This window comes from Entelurus aequoreus, linkage group LG08 (assembly GCF_033978785.1).
Source record: "Entelurus aequoreus isolate RoL-2023_Sb linkage group LG08, RoL_Eaeq_v1.1, whole genome shotgun sequence".
Classification (NCBI taxonomy): Eukaryota; Metazoa; Chordata; class Actinopteri; order Syngnathiformes; family Syngnathidae; genus Entelurus; species Entelurus aequoreus.
In genome coordinates this window covers 47,264,667-47,286,410 of record NC_084738.1, presented here as the reverse complement: position 1 = coordinate 47,286,410, position 21,744 = coordinate 47,264,667, and the positions used below count along the sequence as shown (strand labels likewise).

At 40.2% G+C, this 21,744-nt stretch overlaps 2 protein-coding genes across 4 annotated transcripts in view; one reads left to right on the top strand and one right to left on the bottom strand.

The window, feature by feature from the left end:
• Window positions 1–21,744, bottom strand: part of grin2da (glutamate receptor, ionotropic, N-methyl D-aspartate 2D, a) — a 416,525-nt gene that overhangs the window by 23,921 nt on the left and 370,860 nt on the right. For all 3 annotated transcript variants that reach the window (XM_062056652.1, XM_062056653.1, XM_062056654.1), the window contains 2 exons: window positions 5,293–5,362; window positions 3,959–4,076 (listed from right to left, as the gene is read on the bottom strand). In XM_062056652.1, the coding sequence (XP_061912636.1) occupies window positions 3,959–4,076; window positions 5,293–5,362 (188 nt within the window). The remainder of the gene's footprint in view (window positions 1–3,958; window positions 4,077–5,292; window positions 5,363–21,744) is intronic.
• Window positions 11,372–19,102, top strand: LOC133655970 (uncharacterized). The gene is made up of 2 exons (XM_062056661.1): window positions 11,372–11,503; window positions 15,679–19,102. Exon 2 carries the CDS (start codon window positions 16,612–16,614, stop codon window positions 17,710–17,712), a length of 1,101 nt encoding a protein of 366 aa, XP_061912645.1. The 5' UTR covers window positions 11,372–11,503; window positions 15,679–16,611; the 3' UTR covers window positions 17,713–19,102.

The following is a 21,744-nucleotide window of genomic DNA, read 5'->3' as shown; positions in this document are numbered from 1 at the left end:
CTATTAAACCATGTACATGTAACTACACGGTTAATAATTCTCAGCCTGGCAAAGCTTAACAATGCTGTTGCTAACGACGCTGAAGCTAACTTAGCAACTTAGCAACCGGACCTCACAGAGCTATGATAAAAATATTAGCGCTCCACCTACGCCAGCCAGCCCTCATCTGCTCATCAACACCCGTGCTCAGCTGCGTTCCAGCGATCGACGGCGCGACGAAGGACTTCACCCGATCACAGATGCGGTTGGCGGTTAGCATCGGCTAGCGCGTCTGCTATCCAAGTAAGTACTCCTTGTTGTGTTGCTACAGCCAGCCGCTAATACACCGATCCCACCTACAACTTTCTTCTTTGCAATCTCCATTGTTCATTAAACAAATTGCAAAAGACTCACCAACACAGATGTCCAGAATACTGTGGAATTGTTCGATGAAAACAGAGCAGTTTGTATGGTGACACATTGGGTACGAATACTTCCGTTGCCGTCGTGACGTCACGCGCATACGCATCATACAAAGACGTTTCCAACCGGAAGTTTAGCGGGAAATTTAAAATTGCACTTTATAAGTTAACCCGGCCGTATTGGCATGTGTTGCAATGTTAAGATTTCATCATTGATATATAAACTATCAGACTGCGTGGTCGGTAGTAGTGGGTTTCAGTAGGCCTTTAAAAACAACAGCGCTCCTGTAACTGACAAAATAAATAGACCAAAATCAAATGTCTACTGTAGTCCTACGAACTATACCAGATAAGATTAATAGTGGAGGGAGAAGTCCGGCCCCCCGGTTTTTAGTTTTCTGTAAATGTGTCTCGCAAAATTTTTTTTTAATATTTCTGCTGTATGACATCTTGCACAGAAAATATATTTCAACTTTTCCCTTATTCAAAGTGTTTCATGTTTTTATTTACAATATGTAAATAATATTCCCCGGCAAACAATAAATATTAGGCTGTGCGCCGCACTTTGGGCACCCCTGACAATGGATGAAATGCATCATGGAAAAAGACTGGTGAGCATCTAAAACAGGGCCCGCTAGCGTCCAAAATCCGGCCCACGGGAAGTCCCAAGTTAAAAAAAACAAATAAATTGTTTTTCTTTTTTTTATTATTACATTTTACAATCTGTCCTTTCTAATCCATTTTCTACCGCCTGTTACTCTCAGTGTCTCCTAGCCGCTCAGGCAAATCATATTGTCTAAAAATGCATTTTCCAAAAACTGGGAAGCAGAATTTGGCAAAGTTTTGGATAACAATGACTGGAAATCTGCATTGATAAAAATAAATGATAGCACATCTTGTTGAAAGCTTAACCTAATACAGTTTAAGGTTGTCAATCGCATCTATTTTACTAACTCTAAACTCTCCAAAATGTATGCCAATATTGCAGACACGTGTAATCGATGTCAATTGATTCCTGCAAACATGACACACATGTTCTGGTCCTGTCCCTGTCTGAAAGCCTACTGGATTCATATTTTTAAACATCTTGCTGATGCACTAAGTTGACGCCTTGTGCAGAATTGGCTATTTTTGGAATTCCACCAAACTATCAAAAAATTGAGCATACTTTTTAGGGATAGCCTTTGCAGTGGAGTGGGGGAAAAAAGTGTCTGTCTTCTCAGTACCTGTATTATGATTTCCTTATCAAATGAATAAAAATAAATAAATACAAATGCATTTTCCCATCAATAACGTGACATCATCGTGCTCTGAATATATATATATATATATATATATATATATATATATATATATATATATATATATATATATATATATATATATATATATATATATATATATACAACTTGGCCCCCGGCCACATTTTTTCAACCCAATGCGGCCCCGGAGTCAATAAGTTTGGGGACCCCTGGTCTAAAACCATAAATCCTATAACTAGGGGACACACACACAAGTGGCGAACCTCAGTCCAGTCAAAGGTCTGTCACACTAACAGTTACAACACTAATTGACCTGTGGGTTAATGAACACCATCTGGAGGCGGCGTCGCAAAGATCTGGAAAGAAAACTCCATTCTTCTCTAAGTGCGGGACTTCAAACGCTTCTTGACAGCTGGATTAATTTGGCCTCATTTGACCCCGAGCACTCGCCCGAGTGCTCAGATGGCGACAAAAGACGCTCACTGCCTGTCACATGATCTGTTTCATTCAGTTTCAAGCAGCACTGCTCAGGAATGACGTGAGGCAGCTGAGAGGGTTTAGTGGGGAGAGAAATAAATACTCACTACCACCTCTTGCCTGCAGGGGGCAACCTAATATCCATAAAACAGATGAAGTGACTATTATAGAGCATTCACACACACACACACAGTAGGTTATTATGCACCAAAATCTAGTATTCCCTAAAATTTTCACAGCCAAAAATTCCACACATGTCCATGGCCATAACTATTATTGAGCACAACGAGGTCATGTTCTCTGTATTTTTTCAAGTGACAAGAAGAAAAACTGACTGACTATTGTGTAGATCATCCTATCTCAATATACAAGCTTTGGTCATGCGGAGCTGAACCCGCTACATCTCCAGACAACAACGTCAAACAATGAAGAATGATTAAAAAATTATTCCAGAATTCAGGGCACAAAGTATTGTCACATTTTCTGTAGTTCCACTTTTTATGTAACCAAATTCCCATTGAAAATCCATGCATTGCAGGTCACATACTCTCAAAAACAGAAATAGCAGCAAGCACAATAAGGAAATGGATTTGGCCCCTTTCCTGGGTGGATCTCTCATGAGAGGAAAGGTGGGGGTGTTAATAAATGCAGTCATCTAAAAATGATGGGAAGCACCACTCGGTCAAAGATGGAATTGCCACAATACAGATTTTAAGATAATCAACACCCTACTGCTGTCAGGCGGTTAAGGTGGATAGTGCATTCCCCAAATTAATCACGTTTCATGTGTCAAGTAAACCGCAACGAATCGGGCCATATGAATCCCCTTCCGACTGTACCTAAAAGGATACAATGCTTCATTTATGTACCCTTCAGTCCAGGTCCATTTGTGTACTTTATGTTAAAATGCAATCATAACCCCCTAAGTGATTCACCTCTTAAATAACTGATAATGCCAGGATGTAAATGTGTGCTTGAACTCATACTTAAAGAAAATAAAAGCTCAACACACAACAAAAGAGTTTCCTCTTGATGTTTAAAATTTACAATAAAATGTTTAAAAATGATGAATAAAAGTTAATAGAATAGATATTATGGCAATAATAAAAAATGTCATTATTAATATTTGTATTAATAATGGCTTTAAATGCCTTAACTATAATTGTACAACTATTAATATGCACTATTTAAAATACTACAAATTGCTTATTGCTTATGAGCTAAACATATTTTTAATGCAGCAGGTACATTTGCGGTTTAAATGCTACAAATTTGCACTTTATATCAGCACGTACCCTATTCAAGACCGATATTGTACTTTTAAGAGAACATTCTTAAAAAATGTACTTATAGGTACAGAAATGTTCTTGTCTCATAGTCTCTGTATGGGCTAGTTAGAGTCCCCAACATTCCTGCTTTTGGAATGTGCCCTGAAGTACCTGGAGAAACCCCACAAATGGGAAGAACATGCAAACTTCACAAAATTGCCCAAATGGAGATTCCAACCCTCCGCCAACATGCTAACCACTAGTCCACCATGCAGAATGAGTTCAGAATCAACATCAAAATTTTCAACTCATTCGGAACACAGTGGCTCCCTATATCACATTCCTCAAATTTTTCGTACTTCGACTTTTTTACCTGACAAAATTCCCACTCAAAATTAATGGACAATATTCCCACTTTAATTGTATATTCCATATTTAGCATCAGCTCTTTTACGCAATACCTACACACATTGTCTTCTTCCAGTCATCTTTCCTCTCTCAGAGCATTCTGACAAGTCTTCAATGTGCAGAAAAAAATGTTGCGCCGTACCATCTCCCACCAGCTGCAACAGTGCCAGGTCCAGCGGTCTTTTCCAGCGGGAGTTCTTGTGCAGGGCGATGCCGTAACCCGTGGTGGCAAACACCTTGCCGGAGCCGATGGTCATCACCTTTTGGAGAAAAAGACAAAAACATTTATGATGTTCTTTATAGACATAATCCTTGAAACGATTGCTCTTTGGACCAAATTAATGGGAATCATAATGGGTCACAGTGTGTGTGTGTGTGTGTGTGTGTGTGTGTGTGTGTGTGTGTGTGTGTGTGTGTTCTTGTGTTGTTGTGTTTCTACCCTCCTTGAGACATCAACAAGGAAAAGTACCTGAAATTGGAGGACCGGTGAACAAGTTAGGACATAAATCATGGTCCGAATACGGAAAACCATTGCATCTTATAGAGAATGTCTCATTTGCACCCCTGGTGGTGAAATCTATCAAAATTAGGGTGGTCCCAAAAAGGAGTGATTTTTCAAATTGACTGTGTCTGGTCAACATATGAAATAAAAAGTGTGTGTAAAAAAATTTAAGTGCTCCCTCTCTGGCCAACATATGTAATAACAAGTGTGTGTAAGAAATTTAACTGTGCCTTCTTTGGCCAAAATTAATCAAATAAATAAATACATATGTATATAGAGACATACTGTCATAACTTGAAGTATATAATGAAGATTAAAAACCAATAACAAAAAATAAATAAATAATTAAAAGCAGTCTTTTTCTCACAATGTGTCGACTTTTTTCTTATAAAATTGGGAACAATTTCTCATATTCTTTCTGTTTCTGTAATATTGCAATATTTTCTCGTAAAATTATTACTTTATGTAAATCTATTACTTTTTAATGCAAAACGGTGACATTTGTCATATAAAATTCTGACTTTTATCACAATATTGCCAATTTTTTGTTGTTCTTGTAAACTAGTGAAATTTTTTCAGTTAAATTCCGATTATTGTTATAATATTGCCAATAGTTTAAAGTTTTCATATAAAATTGTGACTTTTGTCGAGTAAAATTACGACTCTTTTCATAAAATTGCCAAAATTTTACGCTTTTCTTGTAAAATTGTGACTGTTATTGAGTAAAATTCCAACTTTTATCAAAACATTGCACTAATGATCAGTTTTTCTTGTGAAATTGTGACCTTTTTATTGTGAAATTCTTCAATACATTTATTGTGAAGGTGGTCCTAAAGAGGTAGGCATTTTTCGGAGGTCTCGAGAAGGTAACAAATACAAGAATGTGTGTGTGTGTGTGTGTGTGTGTGTGTGTGTGTGTGTGTGTGTGTGTGTGTGTGTGTGTGTGTTTGTGTGTGTGTGTGTGTGTGTGAGACCTTGCAGCCTTCATCCTTCCTGGCCATGTAGTTGAGCACTGCAGCGTCGTAGATGAAAGCGTCCAGTTTCCTGCACACAAAAATTATGAGTTGACTCATGACTTGCAAATTATTGCAGCACATCCTAATAAAGTTGTGCGGCAAAGCAACAAATCATTAATGAGGTACGAATGCAACATTTTTCAAGTTCAAACCAACAGAACTTTAAAAAAAAAGGTAATGTACACAAAGAGGACATGTCAACTTATATAATGAGCACCAACACAAAAGCTTCCTTTGCAATGATAATGCTCAGTATGGAAGTCCATTGGTTGTGTTTAGCCGCAGGCAGGAACGATGTGCTGAGTCTGAGGAGACTTCCTGATGGACCAATGGATCAAAGTCATAACTCAGACTCATGATGATCACGATGATGAGAGCGGGAATGAAGAGGAGAGCTGTGATTTCACCATGCATTTTTGTGCACAATGGCGAGCTGTGAAGTACAAGCTGAGTCTTTCGGGATTGTGGGATTTGGGGGGGGGGGGGATAGCGCTGAGGGTTGGAAAATTGAAGGTGAAGAAGAGAAAGGGAAAACGATGTCTTAGAATTAATGACGGCGGGGGTAGCAGGTAAAACGCTTCATGAGCGGGCAATAATGAGCAAGCTGGAAAAGGTTATAGAGTGGGGGAAAAAGAAGAATGGTGCAGGAGGAATCCTGCTGGTTTTGTCTGCTTGGCAGTGTTTCATATGCATTCATTTATTTGGTGATCATGACAGCCACTCATAAACACATGTCGGCTAGGTGATGTGTGTGGGTAGTCTTTTTTGATCGATTCCGGGCCTGGATCAGCTTGCGGGGCATTTATGATGTCACAAATCAAACGTGCAAGCGGCACCTCTTTACAGTAAGAGACAACATGCTTTCAGACTTGACAAGTAGATGACTTACAGCGTACTCGTACAGTTCCTGGGCCCACTTCACACATGACTGGAACAGTGGCGTGGCTTTATTCTATGACTATGATGCGATCGCTCCTCACAATTTATTAATAACTCTCACTATTTATCATATAATTGACATGCAAAGACTAAAAATTATTCCAAAGTGAAAACTAGGAATCGACCGATTATTGGCGCCGATATTTGGCATTTTGACGTATATCAATATTGGCCTTCTTTTATTGATGTCGGACAATATATATATTTACATATACGTTAGGTCAGGAAAAAATACAGCGGCTATTTTATCCCTACACGCCTGTTTCACAGGTTTCCCTGCTCTTCAGAGGATTTTATTTATAAAGTCCCCTGAAGTGCAGGGAAACCAGGCTTGTAGGGCTGAAATAGCCTCAGGGTTTTTTCCTGACCTAACGTATGTTCCGTTCTACCCCAGTATTGAGCACTGTATAACCACAGAAACCTATATATTTACCAGGTTAAGGAAACCTTACAAAATTAGGGCTGACAAAGTATTCAAATATTTAATTGCGATTAATCACATTTTGTTCATAGTTAACTCAAAATTAATTGCAAATAGGTATAATTTTTAATCATTAAAAAGTGTACCCCAGACCGATACATTTCAAGTTTTAACACCACGACTGGACAAATAATTTGCTTTAATGAAATGTGTTTGAAACATTATGTTCTTCTAAACAGCTCAAAACAAAAAGGACAATGATGTTTTGTGGTGCTTCTTTATCCATTTAAGTTTATTACACAACACATTACATGTGTTATTGTAGTATGCTTGGGTGTGTAATTGGCTGTGTGTGCATGTATTCAATGTAAGCATCCTTTCTGCTTTTATGTTTTCAGTTTTACCCTTTATACGGTCAATACACCTGTGGACAAGAAGACGTTTTTCAAAGTATTTGATCAAGAAAAGGTGTTAGGGTAAAGCCAAGGTATTCCTCCATATTGAGGGCGGCGCAGTAAAACGATGTCTTTAACGCAGAAGATACTACAGCATACATGAAAACAGATTATGGATAGCACAGAAAGCTTGATAAGGACAAAATCTTCCACCTCACGTGCTTCATTCATCGAGGTCAAAAGCTTCCTCCACCGAGGCTGCAGCTGCCAGAGCATGTGCAAAAGCAGAGGCAGCCAAAACACGTTTATCTTTTGCACAAAAAGAAATGACACTTAAAGTGAGAAAAACACAACACTAAAGCTAAGATGGACGTGGAAAAAGCACAACTCAAACTAAGATGGACATGCTCTTACTCGAGCAGGATGCAGCAGCTGCACTCGGTCCTGGGAAGCTGCTGTTGAAGGAAGTGATCGAAGCAGCTCCTATCTTCACATCAAGCAGTTGTTTAAACAATCAGTTGACACATTAGACCGCACGAAGGAATACACAGCCACCCAGGCCAAAGAGAAAAGTCAAATAAAAGTTGAATCGCCAGACCAACAGCCATCAACATAAAACACAGCATGAACCACGAGATGTGAACTCCATTCAACACTCACGTCTCCAGACAGGGCACAAGGAACCCAGAGTTGGCTTTGTTACTACACTACAACAAAGGACACCTTCACAGCCAGAAGTCACATCAGTCACCAGCCCATCTTCAAAGAACATTCAAGACAATCACCAAGATTCCAAGTCTAGCTACAGTCCTCTTTTTCATCCAATGTCCAGTCATACACCTTGTCAGCCTGTCTACGATCAAGGGAATGTGGCAGACTTTGAAAGATATTTAAGCTCACCGTGAGCGAATCATAACGGGCCTGATAAAGTACAATCAGAGGCCTCAACATAACGTCCAGTGAAGAAATTGTTTTGTTGGTCACGTGGCTAGGGAAGGAGTCAGCTGAAAACGCAAAACGCATCAGGACTATCCATATCAATTCCCCAGACAAAGGCCTAAAAAGGATATGGGACAGACTGGAAACCTGTTAAGGTTGCACCTGAAAATGGTGGAGGATTCACTGTTTGAACGGATCCACAGCTTCTCTAAAATCATCAACAGAGACTATTCAAAGCTCCATGAGTTCAGTGATTTTCTCATAGAATTGGAGGCAGCCAAGGCAGATGGACCACCTGCCTAGTTTGCATATTTAGACAGCGCGTGGGATAAACCCGTTAGTTGAAAAGTTACCATTCAACCTTCAAGAAAAGTGGCTCAACATTGGCACAAACTACAAATTACAACACAATGTAACATTTCCACCCTTTGATGTTTTTGTTGACTTCATTGGAAAACAAGCTATAATTAGAAACGACGCAGGCTTCAAATTTGCAGGTCAAATTGACACCTCAAAAGCAGACAGAGTCCAATGGAAGCAGATCCTAAACAGAGAAGTCTCAGTTCGTAAGATCGATTTCCAGTCTACTGCCCCTCCTATTACTGACAAACAACACTTTGAAGCTGATGATCCTGAGAAACACTGCCCTAATCATAAAAAGCTTCACCTGCTCCAAAAATGTCGGGCATTTCGTACAAGGCCGTTGGAACAACGCAAGGAATTCCTGAAAGAGAATGGCACATGTTTTAAGTGTTGCACATCCACTAAACACATAGCAAAAAACTGTAAATGTATTACTGAGTTTCTAAGTGTGAGAGTGCAAAGCACATTTCTGCACTTCATCATGGACCAGCACAATGGTTCCAGGTCCCAAGCCCCCTGACACAGCTTGGCGGGGAGCAAGACTCAGAACCTTCAACAGAGGTCAGTGCTAGCTGTACAGATGTATGTGGTGGTGATCAAAGCTACAAAATCCTGCTCAAAGGTCTGCCTTGTTAAAATATATCCTAGTGGCCGTCCTGAGAAATCCCTGAAAGTTTATGCAATCATCGACGAGCAGAGCAACAAGACCCTCGCTCGTTCAGAGTTCATCTCCATACACACTCCGAACCTGCTCTGGAGTGACAGAATCCACTGGGAGAAGAGCTTCAGGCTACAAAATTGAATCCATTGATGGAAAAGTGTGGCTCTCCTTACCAAGCCTCCTGGAATGTGATGATATCCGTAACAACAGATCAGAAATCCCAACACCTAATGCTGCAGCCAACCATACTCACCTCAAATCAGTTGCTAGCCTCATCCAAGAGCTGGATCCAAACGCGTCTATCATGCTTCTCCTTGGGCGAGACATAATCTCTGTTCATAAAGTGCACAAACAGGTTGATGGGCCGCGCGATGGTCCCTATGCTCAAAAACTTGACCTGGGATGGGGGATCGTTGGAAATGTATGCCTGGGAGGTGTTCACAAGCCGGCCACAGTGAATAATTTCATCACCATTACGACTGAACAAAAGTGTCCCACAGTCTCTAAACCTTGTCCTATCGTATTTCAAGTCAAGGAGAGACATGGCCAGTTTCAATGCCCTGAATACACAAAGGTATCCTTCTCAAAGAAATGTAAGCAAGATGACGTGGGCTCCACAGTGTTTCAGCAGACCAAAGATGACAACAAAGTCGGTCCTTTTATTGATGACATCAACTTCCTGCAAATCATGGAGAAGAGTTTGAAAAAGGACATAACCAACAGCTGGGTAGCCATTTAAGACTCCAAGGCCCATCAACAAAGTTCAAACCTTGAATCGTTTTTCCTCTTTTAGACGCAACATTGAAAGAAAACCAGTGATGAAAGAGAACTTTTTAGCTCTTTCAAAATGAACGTGCTAAAATAGCTCCCCCACTCACATCTAATGAAGAAAGATGGTATTTACCGGCCTTTGGTGACTATCAACCAAAGAAACCTGGGAACATCCGTGTGGTGTTTCACTCTAGCGCCAAATACAATGGTGTGTCACTTAACGATGTCCTGTTAACTGGACCTGACCTCGACATCACCCTTATAGGGGTGCTCCTCAGGTTTCCCAAAGAAGCTACAGCCATAACAGCAGACATTCAGAAGATGTACCACTGTTTCTTAGTTAGAGAAGAGGACCGCACTTATCTCAGGTTTTCATGTTTCAGAAAAAACAACTCATCTGAAGACATCATGGAATACAGAATGAGGTTCCATCATGGAATACAGAATGAGGTTCCATGTCTTTGGAAATTGTCCCTCTCCCGCAGTGGACATCTACTGTTTAAGACAGTGAGTGAAAAATGCTTAGCCCGTTGAAAAGCAATTTGTCAACTGCGACTTTTATGTACATGACGGGCTAACGTCACTTCCCTCAGTTGAAGCTGCAGTGAAGCACGTCACTTCCGGTTTGGAGTTCGCGCGCGTCTGGCTGGCTGTTTTCGACGTGGGGCTGTCGAGTTTGGCGATCGCCTTGTGCAAAGCCAGCACATCTTTTTGTACTTTTTGGTGCTTTTTTGGCTTCGCTGTGTCACTGTGCCGTGACACTTTGCAGCTTGTGTCGATCGGTGCTGCGGGCTAGCACACCGAAGCCGGCTAGCATTAGCAGCCTGAGATACGGAGGTGGGATTTTTTCTTCTGTTGCTGGATGCGTCGGCAGATAGTCCATCGTAATGCCTGCACCGAGGAAAAGCCCGACTTCGGAGGAGTTCGAAGAGATGAGGCTCACACTCCACTCCCTATGCGGCGATATGACTGCGGTAAGAGAGCACCAGGAGCAGCTTTTGGGCCTGCTGGAAGAGGTAAAACAACAACGCCTCCAGAACGTGGAAAAAGACCAGCGCATTGTGGACCTGGAGTGGCGAGTGGATGAGCTGGAGCAATACTCCCGCATGAATGATGTGGTCATCACCGGGATCAAGATCAAGCCGCGCTCCTACGCGCGTGTGGTGGCCCAGCGTGCAGGAGATACAGTCGGTGGAGCAGCAGGTGGCTTCCTATCTCCAGAGCAAGGGAATAGAGATGGACCTGGAGCACATCGAGGCTTGTCACCCACTGCCCATGAGGAACCAGAGACCACCAGCTGTCATCATGAGATTCGCAAACAGAAAAAAGAAAATCGCACTATTAAGGCAAGGACGCAAACTCAAAGGTACAGATGTTTTTATAAATGAACATTTGACCAGGAAAAATGCTGACATCGTAAGGATCGCACGACAACTTAAAAGGCAAAGCAAGATTCAACAAAACTGGGTAACGAACTGTAAGATCTTCAAAGTCTTGGTGATAAGGAACATAGAAGATCTTGATAAGTATTGACATTGATGCAGTACTTGGTATCAATGTAGCTTTGTGACCTTTACATCATCTCATTGCTACCCACACCAAGAACACAGACCACACCAAATATTAATATGGACATGTTACAGAAGATCCTACAACATCAACAAAAAGAACTGGACATGTGTGAGTATCAAGAGCACGCCACAACAGAGACTGATATGGAGATAGACCCTGATAATAATTTTTTCTCTGCGATTGTAAAAAACTGCAATTATTTTACCTGTGACCAATATGAAAGCAGTGTAAAATCAGAAGATAGTCTGTCAATAATACATTTCAATAGTCAAAGCATGTACACTAGCTTTGAGGCTATCAAGGATTACTTGAAAGAATTTAGTCATCATTTACCATTATTGCAATTACTGAAACCTGGTTCAACAATGATAAAGGTATTGATTTTAGTCTGAATGACTATGAATTAAGATACATAAACAGAATAAATAAAATAGGAGGGGTCGCACTGTAAATTCATAAATCTGTTACATTTAAAGTTTTAACAAACATGACCATAGCAGTCGATGGATTATTTGAATGTTTAACAGTGGAAATCCTTAAATGACAAAAAGACAAATATCTTCATGAGCTGTGTATATCGGGCACCTGGTTCAAGCATAGAAACTTTCAATGAGTGGATTTTCCTCCGTGAACCTTAAAACCATATTTATCTGTGGTGATTTTAACATTGAAACTCAACCAAACAAAAACATGTTGATGACTTCCTTGACACAATGTACAGCTTGTCTCTGTATCCAACCATAACCAAACCAAGCAGAATAACAACACATAGTGCCACAATCATCAACAACATTTTTACTAACATTATGGGAAATCAAATCACCAGTGGCCTATTTATATGTGACATCACTGACCATTTACCTGTTTTTACTTTATATGACTGTCATCTCAAGAAAGCCAAAGACACTATGGCAAAAATCTCTAAACGAATTAAAACTGAGGAAACAATTTGTGCCCTAAACAATAGTTTAGCAGTTCAGGATTGGACTTCAGTATACAGAGATCCAAATGTGGACAGTGCTTATTGTAATTTTTAGACATCTTTACTTCCCTGCATAATAAACATTGCCCCGTGAAAGAATATTTTATAAAAGGAAAAAATAAAAATAGCCCTTGGATCACAAAAGGGATAATTAATGTCTGTAAAAAGAAAAACAATCTCTACAAAATTTTCATCAAAATAAAAACAAAAGAAGTCGAACAACGATACAAGAAGTACAAAAATAAATTAACTGATACTATAAGAACAAGCAAACGGTTATATTATTAAAAAAAACTATATGAAAACAAAAACATTATAAAAGAAACTTGGGATGTTTTGAATAGTCTAATCAAACAAGAATATTCAAAGTTGACATATCCTGATTACTTTATTGATGAAAACGGTGAAGATTATAATATGAGTAATGTAGTGAATAAGTTAAATAGTTTTTCTGTAAATGTTGGTCCTAAATTGGCTGTTGATATCCCAGACAATGGAGTTACAAAATCATCTATTGAACAGAATTCTTCGTCATTCTTCCTCTCAGCTACAAATGAGCAGGAAGTGACAAACATTGTGCGGAAGTGTAAAAGTAAGTGCTCCACTGACTGCCATGATATCAACACGATATAGGTTCAAAAAGTTATACTGAATATTGCAAAACCTTTAACTTATATATGTAACCTATCATTCCAGACTGGCTGCTTTCCAAGTCAAATAATAATAATAATAATAATACCTGGGATTTATATAGCGCTTTTTTAAGTACCCAAAGTCGCTTTACATGTAGAACCCATCATTCATTCACACCTGGTGGTGGTAAGCTACTTTCATAGCCACAGCTGCCCTGGGATAGACTGACAGAAGCGTGGCTGCAATTTGCGCCAACGGCCCCTCCGACCACCACCTATCATTCATCATTCAATTCACCGGTGTGAGTGGCACCGGGGGCAAAGGGTGAAGTGTCCCGCCCAAGGACACAACGGCAGCGATGTTTTTTTGGATGGTAAGAGGCGTGGAGCGAACCTGCAACCCTCAGGTTTCTGGCATGGCTGCTGTATCCACTACTCACTACGCCATGAAAATCGCTAAGGTAACTCCGCTCTTCAAAAGTGACAGCAAACACGCTTTCACCATTTACAGACCAATCTGTTAAAAATCTTAGAGAAACTATTTAACTCTCGACTTGAATCTTTTCTTGAGAAGCATCATATAATCCAGTGGTTCTCAAATGGGGGTACGCGTACCCCTGGGGGTACTTGAAGGTATGCCAAGGGATACGTGAGATTTTTTAAAAATATTCTAAAAATAGCAACAATTCAAAAATCCTTTATAAATATATTTATTGAATAATACTTCAACAAAATATGAATGTAAATTCATAAACTGAACATCAAATCAAGTAGGCTATTCCATTCATTACCATAAACCCAGATGCCATGATGGTTTGACCCTCACTAAAATGTCTGTCAAAAAGAAGTGTGAAAAGAAATGCAACAATGCAATTCAATGTTGACAGTTAGATTTTTTGTGGACATGTTCCATAAATATTGATGTTAAAGATTTATTTTTTTGTGAAGAAATGTTTAGAATTAAGTTCATGAATCCAGATGGATCTCTATTACAATCCCCAAAGAGGGCACTTTAAGTTGATGATTACTTCTGTGTAGAAATATTTATTTATAATTGAATCACTTGTTTATTTTTCAACAAGTTTTTAGTTATTTTTATATCTTTTTTTCCAAATAGTTCAAGAAACACCACTACAAATGATAAATATTTTGCACTGTTATACAATTTAATAAATCAGAAACTGATGACATAGTGCTGTATTTTACTTCTTTATCTCTTTTTTTCAACCAAAAGTGATTTGCTCTGATTAGGGGGTACTTGAATTAAAACAATTTTCACAGGGGGTACATCACTGAAAAAAGGTTGAGAACCACTGATATAATCAATGACGGTCAGTATGGCTTTAGGTCCAAACGAACAACCTCAATGGCGATAACTGAAGCCATTGAAGAAATTACTAATGCACTGGAGCATAAAAGACATGCAGTTGGTATTTTTATTGATCTAAAGAAAGCCTTTGATACCATTAATCATTCAATTCTACTAGATAAATTGGGAAGATATGGAATTAGGGGGCTGGCTGGTGACTGGTTAAAAAGTTATTTAACAGGGAGGGTACAATTTGTTAAAATGGGTCAGTTTTTATCTGATACTCTTGGCATTGCTTGTGGTGTCCCCCAAGGGTTCGTGTTGGGGCCAAAACTGTTTAATGTATATATTAATGATATGTTTAATACATCCAAAGTCCTGAAATGTATACTATTTGCAGACGACACAAATATATTCTACAGTAGTGATGACTATAATGAGTTCATAAATACAGTAAACACAGAACTAAACATAGTGAAAAAATGGATGGACACAAATAAATTATCTTTGAATATAAATAAAACTAAGATAGTGATGTTTGGAAATCGCAACATAACGTCTAATTAAAATCTATAAACTGCTACACAATCAATTAGATTGTAATTGTGATGCAGAAAAATCCCATATTTTTACCAATTTGCAGGCTTCCCATATTCCATCCCATCCATCCATTTTCTACCGCTTATTCCCTTCGGGGTCGTGGGGGGCGCTGGAGCCTATATCAGCTACAATCGGGCGGAAGGCGGGGTACACCCTGGACAAGTCGCCACCTCATCACAGGGCCAACACAGATAGACAGACAACATTCACACTCACATTAACACACTAGGGCCAATTTAGTGTTGCCAATCAACCTATCCTATCGTAGTACCCGGAGGGAACCCACGCAGTCACGGGGAGAACATGCAAACTCCACACAGAAAGATCCCGAAGCCGGGATTGAACTCACGACTACTCAGGACCTTCCTATTGTGAGGCAGACGCACTAACCCCTCTTCCACCGTGCTGCCCGCTTCCCATATTTTCAAATGCAAATGTTGATGCTCCTCTTAGACAGAATTTATAAGACTGGAAACAAACACCAGTTTACAAACTACAGACCTGTTTTTCTACTTCCACAATTTTGTAAAAACAAATCAAAAACGTTCAACAATAGTTTGGACAGATTCATAAATAACAATGAAACATTCACAGACAACCAATACGGATACAGAGCCAACATGTCTCCATCAATGGCATTAATCGAAATAACAGAAGAGATAACCAGCTTCAGTGAGCACTGACGCTCGGAGCTGTGGAGAGAGATTCTGTTTGCCGTGGACTGTGTGACGCCCTGTTTTTGTTTTTTTTCCAAAAAAAGCTAGCTAGCTGCTAAGCTAGCGCGGAGAAAGGCAGCGCCGGTCAGTAGGAAGCTACTCCCGCAGACCGCGACCACTTCCCTGAGGACAGCAGGAACTTCACTCGGTGACAGAAAACACTGTGAGTAATGGCTTCCTGCGCGTCTTGCACCATACTCACGGAGAGGTTGGCTCTGCTAGAGGGCCGTGTCCGCCAGTTAGAGCAGAGTAATGTCGTAACTTTAGATGTTGCGGACACATCTGCTAGCGTTAGCTGTAGCGAGCTAACTAGCCCAGCTTGTAGCAGTCCTAAGCGGCCTACAAGCTACGGTGTACCGGTTGAGACGCATAATAGATTTAGCTCTTTAGCTAGTCCTACACCCCAGTCTACCGGGCACCACACCTTAGTCATAGGGGACTCCATCACCCGAAATATAAAGCTTAGCAAACCAGCCACAGTAAAGTGTATCCCCGGGGCCAGAGCACCTGACATTGAAGCTAATCTTAGGGAGCTAACTCGCAACAGGCCTAGTAAACACGAACGGCAGGCTAATCGCACCACTAATTATGCGAATATAGTTGTACACGTTGGCTCCAATGACACTAGAATGAGACAGTCAGAGATTACAAAGAGAAACATAGCCAGGACTTGTGATCTCGCCAGAAAGATGTCCAGGCATCGAGTAATTGTCTCTGGCCCCCTGCCTGCGAGAGGCAATGATGAGAGATATAGCAGATTAGTCTCGCTTAACAAGTGGCTGGCTAGCTACTGTAGGCAACAGGGACTAACGTTTATTGATAACTGACCCTCTTTCTGGGGCAAACCAGGCTTGCTGATGAGAGACGGCCTTCACCCTAACCAGGAAGGCGCCATCATCCTGTCTAGAAACATAGACTACTATTTAAGTCTCACTTGACTGACTACACTAGAGCAAGCCCGGTCACAGGCAATTACAATGTCTGTTAGTCCGGGTGAGGAGTCAGTTAAGCTAGAACTAGCCAGCGCCAGGCTGTATAATTCATGTACGCATAGCAATTCTCTTAGAATAATACACAATTCACATAATGTTTTTTCTGTTGTGTCTGTGTCAGAGGTGGACATGCATTCTACTGAGGTGGCAAATTATGATATGTCCAGTCTATTGCAGCACCAAGCAAACAATCGGAAAATTCCCGTCATATCAATTCCTAGATATGGTCGAAACTATTTAAAGTGCACTACGCATAATAAACGCAACATTGTTAATATTGCCACTACGGATAATCTTAACAAAAACTCGTCAAAACAGCCCAATACCTATAATATGGGCTTTTTAAACATAAGATCATTGTCTCCCAAGGCGTTATTGGTTAATGAGGTCATTAGAGACAACAATCTTAACGTCATTGGTCTTAGCGAAACCTGGCTCAAACCAGACAAATTTTTTGCGCTCAATGAGGCATCTCCTCCTAACTATACGAATGCGCATGTTGCCCGTCCTCTTAAAAGGGGAGGGGGTGTCGCACTAATATACAATGAAAATTTCAACCTTACCCCTAACCTAAATAATAAATATAAATCGTTTGAGGTGCTTACTATGAGGTCGGTCACACCGCTACCTCTCGACCTGGCTGTTATCTACCGCCCCCCTGGGCCCTATTCGGACTTTATCAGTGAATTCTCAGAGTTCGTTGCTGATCTAGTGACGCACGGCGACAATATAATCATAATGGGGGACTTTAATATCCATATGAATACCCCATCGGACCCTCAGTGCGTGGCGCTCCAAACCATAATTGATAGCTGTGGTCTTACACAAATAATACATGAACCCACGCATCGCAACGGTAATACAATAGATCTAGTGCTTGTCAGGGGTGTCACCACCTCCAAAGTTATGATACTTCCATATACTAAAGTAATGTCCGATCATTACCTTATAAAATTTGAAGTTTTGACTCATTGTCAACAAGCTAATAATAATAATAACTGCTATAGCGGCCGCAACATTAATGCTGCCACAACGATGACTCTTGCTGACCTACTGCCTTCGGTAATGGCACCATTCCCAAATTAAGATAACCTCACTAACAACTTTGACGATGCCTTGCGCGAAATTATTGATAGTATAGCACCGCTAAAGCAAAAAAGGGCCCCTAAAAGGCGCACCCCATGGTTTACAGAAGAAATTAGAGCTCATAAATTATCATGTAGAAAACTGGAACGCAAATGGCGCGCGACTAAACTTGAGGTTTTCCATCGAGCATGGAGTGATAGTTTAATAACTTATAAACGCAAGCTTACCTTAGCTAAAGCTAAATACTACTCAAATCTCATCCGCCTCAACAAAAACGATCCTAAATTTCTGTTTAGTACAGTAGCATCGCTAACCCAACAAGGGACTCCTCCCAGTAGCTCCACCCACTCGGCAGATGATTTTATGAATTTCTTTAATAAGAAAATTGAACTCATTAGAAAGGAGATTAAAGACAACGCATCCCAGCTACAACTGGGTTCTATTAACACAAATACGACTGTATATACGACGGACACTGCCCTCCAAAATAGTCTCTCTATTTTTGATGAAATAACATTAGAGGAATTATTACAGCGTGTAAGTGGGATAAAACAAACAACATGTTTACTTGACCCACTTCCTGGGAAACTTATCAAGGAACTGTTTGTATTATTAGGTCCATCAGTGTTAAATATTATAAACTTATCACTTTCCTCCGGCACTGTTCCCCTAGCATTCAAAAAAGCGGTTATTCATCCTCTGCTCAAAAGACCTAACCTCGATCCTGACCTCATGGTAAACTACCGACCGGTCTCCCACCTTCCGTTTATTTCCAAAATTCTCGAAAAAATTGTTGCACAGCAGCTAAATGAACACTTAGTGACTAACAATCTCTGTGAACCTTTTCAATCCGGTTTCAGGGCAAATCACTCTACGGAGACAGCCCTCGCAAAAATGACTAATGATCTATTGCTAACGATGGATTCTGATGCGTCATCTATGTTGCTGCTTCTTGATCTTAGCGCCGCTTTCGATACCTTCGATCATAATATTTTATTAGAGCGTATCAAAACACGTATTGGTATGTCAGACTTAGCCTTGTTTTGGTTTAACTCTTATCTTACTGACAGGATGCAGTGCGTCTCCCATAACAATGTGACCTCGGACTATGTCAAGGTAACATGCGGAGTTCCCCAGGGTTCGGTTCTTGGCCCTGCACTCTTTAGTATTTACATGCTGCCGCTGGGTGACATCATACGCAAGTACGGTGTTAGCTTTCACTGTTATGCTGATGACACTCAACTCTACATGCCCCTAAAGCTGACCAACACGCCGGACTGTAGTCAGCTGGAGGCGTGTCTTAATGAAATTAAACAATGGATGTCCGCTAACTTTTTGCAACTCAACGCTAAGAAAACGGAAATGCTGATTATCGGTCCTGCTAGACACCAACATCTATTTAATAATACCACCTTAACATTTGACAACCAAACAATTAAACAAGGCGACTCGGTAAAGAATCTGGGTATTATCTTCGACCCAACTCTCTCGTTTGAGTCACACATTAAGAGTGTTACTAAAACGGCCTTCTTTCATCTCCGTAATATCGCTAAAATTCGTTCCATCTTGTCCACTAGCGACGCTGAGATCATTATTCATGCGTTCGTTACGTCTCGTCTCGATTACTGTAACGTATTATTTTCAGGTCTCCCTATGTCTAGCATTAAAAGATTACAGTTGGTAAAAAATGCGGCTGCAAGGCTTTTGACAAAAACAAGAAAGTTTGATCATATTACGCCTATACTGGCTCACTTGCACTGGCTTCCTGTGCACTTAAGATGCGACTTTAAGGTTTTACTACTTACGTATAAAATACTACACGGTTTAGCTCCAGCCTATCTCGCCGATTGTATTGTACCATATGTCCCGACAAGAAATCTGCGTTCAAAGAACTCCGGCTTATTAGTGATTCCCAGAGCCAAAAAAAAGTCTGCGGGCTATAGAGCGTTTTCTATTCGGGCTCCAGTACTCTGGAATGCCCTCCCGGTAACAGTTAGAGATGCTACCTCAGTAGAAGCATTTAAGTCCCATCTTAAAACTCATTTGTATAATCTAGCCTTTAAATAGACCCCCCTTTTTTAGACCAGTTGATCTGCCGTTTCTTTTCTTCTCTCCTCATCTCCCCTGTCCCTTGCGAGGGGGAGGTGCATAGGTCCGGTGGCCATGGATGAAGTGCTGGCTGTCCAGAGTCGGGACCCCGGGTGGACCACTAGCCTGTGCATCGGTTGGGGACATCTCTGCGCTGCTGACCGGTCTCCGCTCGGGATGGTTTCCTGTTGGCCCCGCTGTGGACTGGACTCCCGCTGATGTGTTGGATCCACTGTGGACTGGACTTTCACAATGTTATGTCAGACCCACTCGACATCCATTGCTTTCGGTCTCCCCTAGAGACCTCTCCAAGGTTTCTCATAGTCATTCACCGACGTCCCACTGGGGTGAGTTTTTCCTTGCCCGTATGTGGGCTCTGTACCGAGGATGTCGTTGTGGCTTGTACAGCCCTTTGAGACACTTGTGATTTAGGGCTATATAAATACACATTGATTGATTGAGATAGCAAAAAATGTGCTGCCGCAGTCTTTATGGATTTAACAAAAGCATTTGACACAATTTATCACAATATCTTAATAAACAAATTAGAAAGGTATGGAATCAGAGGGTTGGTCTTGAACTGCGTTAGAAGCTACTTAACCAACAGGAAGCAATTCGTGAAGATAGGAAAACAAACGTCTACAGAGCTGAAAATATTTTGCAGCGTACCTCAAGCATCAATACTGGGACCAAAATGTATCAATCTTTATATAAACAACATTTATAAAGTTACAACGGACTTAAAGTTAGTATTATTTGCAGATGATACAATTGTGTTTTGTTAAGGAGAGAACACACAAAAGCTAATACAAATAATAATAGAAGAAATGAAAAAGAAAAAAAATGGTTTGACAAAAACAAGACTATCTTTGAATATCAGTAAAACAAAAATAATGCTATTTGGTTACAGTAGAAGGGAAAGTCAAACACAAATACAACTAGTCGGAGTAGACATTGAAAGAGTAAATGAAAACATATTTTTGGGTGTAATAACAGATGATAAAATGAACTGGAAACCTCATGTAAAAAATATACAACATAAAGTAGCAAGAAACACGTCCATAATGAATAAAGCAAAATATGTTCTAAACCAAAAATCACTTCATATTCTTCACTGCTCGCTAGTGTTACCATATCTGAGTTATTGTGTATAAATAGGAGGAAACAACTACAGATGTGTGCTTCATTCAGTAACGGTGTTACAAAAAAGATCAATTAGAATAATACATAATGTTGGATATAGAAAACATACAAACCCTTCATTTATTGAATTAAAAATATTGAAATTCAACGACTTGGTGCATTTGCAAACAGCTAAATCTATGTACAAAGAAACTATAACCTGCTACCCAAGAATATACTACAATTCTTCTCAACAAAAGAGAAATATAACCTTAGAGAACAATCTATTTTAAAACATTGGTATGCACGTACAACACTTAAGATCTTTAGCATAGCAGTATGTGGAATTAAATTATGGAATGGATTAAGCAAGGAAATCAAACAACGCACCAATATGATTCAGTTCAAGAGAATGTTCAAACTAAAAATGTTCACAAAGTACAAAGAACAATTATGATAAACATCTTGAACCTTTAAAAAAAAAAAAAAAGGTAATCTCATTCATCTTTTAGATGAACCATAAATTACTAATAATAATAACTATCTACTAATGAAAACTTTAATTATTAACAAAGAAATGAGATACAACTGCTATGATATAAAAAGGGGTAGGATAAAGTTAAAGTACCAATGGTTGTCACAAACACACTAGGTGTGGTGAAATGTGTCCTCTGCATTTGACCCATCCCTTTGTTCACCACCTGGGAGTAAGGAGAGCAGTGAGCAGCAGCGGTGGCCACGCCCGGGAATAATTTTTGGTGATTCAACCCCCAATTCCAACCCTTGGTGCTGAGTGCCAAGCAGGAAGGTAATGGGTCCCAT

Coding starts and splice junctions, on each gene's coding strand:
- LOC133655970 (XM_062056661.1), top strand. CDS start 16,612: ATGTCTGTTAGTCCGGGTGAGGAGTCAGTTAAGCTAGAACTAGCCAGC.